General features: G+C 45.9%; 1 protein-coding gene across 15 annotated transcripts in view; it reads left to right on the plus strand.

Moving 5' to 3' along the window:
* LOC116849108 (phosphatidylcholine:ceramide cholinephosphotransferase 1-like) overlaps positions 1–5,381 on the plus strand; it is a 38,062-nt gene extending 32,681 nt beyond the window's left edge. For 14 of the 15 annotated variants that reach the window (XM_032825918.1, XM_032825919.1, XM_032825929.1 and 11 more), the window contains 5 exons: positions 1,588–1,964; positions 3,543–3,753; positions 3,847–4,121; positions 4,265–4,440; positions 4,709–5,381. In XM_032825918.1, the coding sequence (XP_032681809.1) occupies positions 1,588–1,964; positions 3,543–3,753; positions 3,847–4,121; positions 4,265–4,440; positions 4,709–4,864 (1,195 nt within the window). In that variant the 3' untranslated portion in view covers positions 4,865–5,381. Of the gene's footprint in view, positions 1–19; positions 1,039–1,587; positions 1,965–3,542; positions 3,754–3,846; positions 4,122–4,264; positions 4,441–4,708 lie in introns of those variants that run through there. The other variant, XM_032825932.1, reaches the window with a different exon arrangement.
* The last annotated feature ends 1,149 nt before the right edge of the window (positions 5,382–6,530 follow it).

The raw sequence follows: 6,530 nt of genomic DNA on the forward strand, positions 1-6,530 counted from the left end.
CTCTCTCTCTCTCTCTCTCTCTCTCTCTCTCTCTCTCTCTCTCTCTTTCTCTCAAGCTTGACGCGATTCTTCCCTCGGCCATCAAGATCCGTCGACCGCACGTTTTCCGTCGTCTAATCGTTACCTTCTTCACGAGCGCGATAATACCAGTTTTAGTGGTTGTATCCCATCCGCTGTGTCCGCATGTTTCCGCTGTGTAACTCTGTTATCGTCGCATCCGCGCTTCCGCTAACGATTCCGCCGTAAGGAGATATGACGACGTCGACCGTTTTGTCCGTTTCTGGTCGGATGGTCGGATTTAAAATTCGCGCTTCCCATTCTGGTCGCGATAACCTTTCGCTTTATGCTGCAATAAATGTCTAAAAATATCGCGCTCCTACAAGGCGTGACGCGATGGGCGCTCCGGGTAAATGCGCACCGTTCGCAAACTGTGTCACGTGTAATATCAACTTAACTCGATGCGGCTCGATCACCGGAGGCGCGCGATCGGCATTTAGCCGACGGTGTCGGGGACGAGCCTCCGGCTTCGATCTTCGACAAAGCGAGCTTTTAAAATAGAGACATAAAAGCGTTGGTGGTGCTTATTTTCCGATTGTTCGATCGATAGCGCGTCTTGACGGGAGAAACGTGTCGTGGGTTCCGTTCTTCGGAGATCGAGGCGGACGGACAATGTCGCCCCGGCGAGATGTTTCTCCATTTCGCACGGGGATATCCCGTGAAAACGGCAGTTTATTTTCATTCGGCGAATTTGCATTCGACTCTCGATCGTTTCTCCCAATGACGAAGTAGCTTCGGTCATTCCGTGCCAAAGTCAGCTTCGGCTCTTCCGAATTCCCTTCGCGACTTGTCACGCTCGTCGCCGTCGTCTCACTGCCTGCACCCCGTTTCCGAGAGGAATCAACGGGGCGGGTTGCGCAGAATCGGCTAATGAATTTTTAATGGATCTCTTACGCGGAAAAAAGAGTTGGCTGCGGCTGCAAGAGTTTGTGTGTGGTCCACTGAGAGGAAAATATTTAAGAAATAAAGAAACTTCATTCGGTGAATACTAATAACATGTTTACTTAAATTTAGATCTTCAATTAAATAGAATATACGCTTTCATAAAAAAGCTAGGATTTTAAGAAAACTTATATTAATTATTATTTTCTCGATAATTATATAAATAAAATTAATATCTCCTTATCTGAAACATATTTTATATTAGTTTAAATAAGTGTTTGAAAAATATTAATATTAATTTAAATAAGTATGTTATTAGTAGTCATTGCGAATTAATATTTTTTATTTTTTAGATATTTTTCTTCTCAGTGCGGCTAAATCTCGTTGTAATTTAGAGACATCTCTACAAAGGGGAAATATTATAATTTTTCTTTTTTTCGCTTAAATTCTTTCCAATTTCATTATATGTTTTCAGTAATCCAGGAATAGACTGTCAGTAAGGTATCTGTCTTGCTAAGAAACGTAGTAAATTTCGTTAAAAGTATAGCGAGCTTGAACAGCACATTTCACTTTTTAAAATTGAATTAAGGTTTCGGCCTCGGGATCAAAATTGGTGCGCAATCAGGACCTTGTACTTTGCACTTGTAGGATGGTATTGGATCCCAAGGCCACCAGTTTGCACAGTGATTACGGAAGTTTCGATCGACCATTGGGCGCCGGGGAGGGCCACGAGAGGGACGTCGAGGCGGCGGTTGATGGAAGCAGCAGCGGGATGGCACAGTCCAGCGACGTTTATCAACGGCAGCCGCTGTTACCCGGCGTTCCCTCCAAGAGCAAGGACAAGTGGTCCGGGGTGGCCTCGGGCTCGGACTACTACGAGGACGACGAAGACGAGAAAATCGAGACGCTCAGCCGGCACCCTGGCATACCAAATGGCTCCGGTAGCGGCGTCGTTAAGCTCGATATACCGGCGCCGCTGCGCGAGGAGCCGCGTTTCCCCAAGGAAAAATGGAAAACGTTTCTCGGTAAGAACAAAGGGTGAATTTATCGCCGGCGGAAATGGCTCCCCCAGGGAGCAACCGAGCTAGAAATGGGGGTGCCAAGAACGAGACGGGGAATTGTCGGCTTGAGAAAGTCGATGGAGGTGTCGAGTTCATGGCGCGGCACATAAAATTCACCGATATTGTAATTTTTCTATTAACCGCGTGCCTATATGTGTGCGTGTGTATTTGCACATCTCTCTTTCTCTCTCTCACACTCTCGCTCTCGCTCTCGCTCTCTCTCGTGCGTGAGATGTTCCTTTCGCGGTGTTTCCCCCGAACGAACCGATACACTTAGAGCGTTAAACAAGGCGAGAGTACACGCGCACTCAACTCGCACATGGGTTGGCCTACTTTTACCCGTATTATTTTTTCCCGCATTTATTTTCTAATGATGGGCTCTTGGATTAAGGCTCTTGGCTCCTCTCTCGCCGCATATCTTGATTTATGATGTCAGGAAAGCGAGGAAATGCTTACTCAAAATTCTTGCAAAGTACATTGAAATAAAAAGATACATCCAAAAAGTAACACTTACTAATCGATTAAGTACATCTCGTAGCATTTTAAACGCTTTCTTGTTGTTTCAACGATTAATAGGTAACCGTAAAATTAACGTGACAAAATAATGAAGAAATGTACTTTAAAAAGGAAGATTGCATATCAAGTCAATTTTACGGTTATTGATCGTTAGAGCAACAGGAAAGTGGTTGGAGTGTTTCAGAGGTGTGCTTGATTGATGGTGCAAATGTCACTTTTGGCGCATACATCTTTTTATTTTAACGTGCCTTGCAGAAATTTTTGGCGCGCATTTCCTCGGTTCTCATCATCAATCAAGAGTTTCGCGGCGAGGAACCAGAAGCCTTAATTCAAGAGTAAATTTGTTCTTGTCGAAAGTACCGTCGTTTTTATGAGCAGCTATTTATCGCGACTTTACGATTCGGCAATATGTGGGTCTGATAAATATTATCCAGGACTGGCTTTCTCTGTGCTTATCGGCTGCACCTTGCCGATTTTACGGAATTCGCGATCGGATTCATCGATACCCACGTAATAAGCACAGGGCGAGAATGCACTGACGGTTATCGGGATGTCGACGAGGAACTTGGTCGGATAATTCCGCCAGCATTACCGGCTCCAGTTCGGCTGCGTGTACGTGCCGCTCGCTCCCCAGTCGGCGGGGAGACCATCGAGATCGAGGTCATTACGTGACCTGGTATTCGGTACCGACGTTCTGAGGGACCGAGATCTCACTGAGGGCCTCCACCACCGGTCGGTCTCTCTTTTTTTCTCCGAGAATTGCCGAGCGGTTTGGCGACTTTTCCTCTTGGAGTCGAGGCAGGTGGACGCGCCTGTTCGCGGGCAGGCAAATCGCGGACGGAAACGGATTTCGCGAGTCCCGTTAGGGGATCAGTTACGGGGCAAATCGTTGTTGCATGACCGAGTCAATTAACGCCGGTGATTTTCGAACATGCGAGCGGAAGAAGTAGCGTACGAAAAGTTGCATGTGTCGATCACGGGGACGACGGCTCCTCTCATTCTCATAGTCATTGCTTCCCGTTACAGCGTTTCTCTTCATGGTCGTGAACTTCATACTAACCACGGCGTCCCTCGCGATGGTGCACGAGCGCGTACCGGATAGAAACACATACGGACCATTGCCAGACGTGGTGTTGGACAACGTCGTCGCACAGGACTGGGCGCTTACCGTCTCGGAGGTTCTCATTATGATCATGTCAAACTCCGCGATGGTCTTCATCATTTTCCATAAGCATAGGTACGCACCTGCGATGAGCCTCCTCTGCGGAGAACGATGGTCCGAGTATGGAGACGCGGTGATTGTACGATCGTGCACAATTTCTGTTTCCAGATTTATTGTAGTTAGGCGAGTGTTCCTGCTGATGGGGCTGCTCTACATGATGCGGAGTATCACGATGTACGTGACGGTCATGCCGATCGCCAGCAAGACTTACTATTGCAGCCCGAAGGCGAACAACACCAGCCCGCTGCTCGTAACGAAGAGAGTCCTGCAGCTTATCTCTGGCTTCGGTTTGTCTATAAACGGCAGACACACCTATTGCGGAGATTACATTTACAGCGGCCACACAGTCGTGCTAGTACTCAGTTACCTGATCATCAAGGAATGTACGTATATCCCTCTTCTCTCTCTCTTTCTCTCTGTCTGTCTGTCTGTCTGGTTGGTCGTTTCAAAATAAATACGCAGCCGCCGTTGCGAAGTATTTCGCAGCCGACGCAGTGTCTCAGGCAGTGTCTGTAACGTATTTTAGATTCTCCGAGAAGGTGTCAACCGATCCACTGGTTAGCGGGTCTCACGGTGCTCGTCGGAGTAATTATGGTCCTGGTAGCTCACGGTCACTACACCGTGGATGTACTTATAGCTTACTATGTTACTACACGCCTGTGGTATATTTATCACACGCTAGCCAACAACCCGCATCTTAAGGTACGTCCTACTTTCGGTCGATTCGTTAAAAATCTCTCGTCGTTCGCGGCGACTAATTGTTTCAAGCCTGATCACTCATTTGTTTCGATATTAGCAGCATTTAAATGTAAAGCAATATTAGCAGCATTTAAATGTAAAGCAATCTTAAATACACGTTGCCAATTTTTATATGTGCCGTTAGTAACGTATGCAAACAGTTGATACTTGATAAATAGATTTATATTGCAATCTTTGCCGCGTCGCTCATAAGATAACGATATTTTTGCAGCAATATGGACCAAACAACTTTTTGGCCCGACTCTGGTGGTTTCGAATCTTCAAATATTTCGAGAAAAATGTGGGCGGCACAGTGCCACGACAATATGACTGGCCTCTACCTTGGCCTCGACGATTTCTTGCCAAGCATCCTAACCGAGATAGTTAATACTGGTCCTGACATCACGATAGAGGCTGTTAAACAAAGGAAGGGGGGATTTACTTTTGTTGTATATATTATATACATACATGTACACACATACTTGCGTATGTATACATCTTAGGCTCGTTAAGTGGGAGATAAAGCTTTGCTAGAGAGACGGATAAATGTGGGACGTACGACCGTTTAAAGAGCGGCTACAGACATTTGTGGAAGCATGACACTTTGTGTCGTTCACTTCTTTGTAATCTAATCGTGAACTCGCGGACACAATATTCGTACTCTCTCATGTAAGTCATCGTCCAATCGGCTCGAATTTACTTTTCGCTTGATTTTGATACAATTTATATATACAATTTAAAGGGTAGATAAACGAGATGGACGGAGTTAGTTGTAGCACGGAGATTCGGATGGTGGGAAGTGAGACTCGAATGGTTACCGTACAATTCCGACATGTTTTATTAATTCGTATACAATCGCGTGTACCTTCGGATATAGCTATGTAAAGAGAAACAGCAAATCGAAAGTATAATACACGGTAAAATAAGTAAACTTAGAAGAAATTGTAGGGCGTGCGTTTATCGAGAAGATGCACGTTTCTAGAGACTCGATCCACCGTGTACACAATAAGGAATATTTTTTAATCTTCAACGAGTCATGTCATACCACCGTAGAAGTAAAATTCACGGAACCCGACTCTTTCCGACAGACGAATCTCCGCATCGCGTTCTTAGTATGTCTCGACTTCCAGTACCTAGATACGTCGTCGTCCCTGACTCTGCATTCGCGACACGAATTATTCCGATGAAAAACAAGTTCGCAGACAAATTTTTGCCAAAGGTACACCGTCGTCGTCGTCGTCGTTTTCGTCGCGTCCGCGCGACACAGTACATCTCTCCCTCTCTTGTTAGTCCCCGTCTCGTAGTTCCACCACTGTCGATCCTCCTCGAAATTGTTTTCCGCGCGCTTCGTCGGCGAGAAACAGCCCGATCCAGCACTCTAGAGGCGATTGTGCAATTTCGTGGGACCAAAACCAGGAGCGCTCAATAATAGATGTTAGTTTATGTAGCATTGACAAAACGCAAGCATATACCGAGTCGCGAGCTGACATGATCTCCATCACACATATTTAACCTGATTGACATCACCGGCGCCGATAACGGACTCGATAACGTCATCGATCGAGGATTCCGTGTCGTAAAAATTGACTCACGCGACAATGAATAACGGTCGCGGATGGAATTCGAATCTTATTACCTGCCATTTAACAAATTATCGTCGATTCGCGTTTAGAACGTACACAGCCATGCCTCAGATTTGGAACGAGTTTACCTCGCGAGGAACGCGCGTTTCTAGAACACACACACGTACACACACACACACACACACACACACACACACACACACACACACACACACACACACACACACACACACACACACACACACACACACACACACACACACACATATACCTGAACACATACCTGACTCTTCTAACTTCCACTTAAGCAACGTCGCCCTCGTGCTGTCTCATACGAAAGTACCATATCTAGAATAATAAAAAGAAAAAAAGAGAAAATCTTACAAAATAATAATAAAGATGAAAGTACTGACGCACGTGTCGCGTTCGTGTTTTCACGGAACAAGGTCGTCGTACGCTTGTGCACACACA

The sequence above is a fragment of the Odontomachus brunneus genome, unplaced genomic scaffold, assembly GCF_010583005.1.
Source record: "Odontomachus brunneus isolate Ranch 3 - 2012 unplaced genomic scaffold, Obru_v1 Obru_scaffold_106, whole genome shotgun sequence".
Lineage (NCBI taxonomy): Eukaryota > Metazoa > Arthropoda > Insecta > Hymenoptera > Formicidae > Odontomachus > Odontomachus brunneus.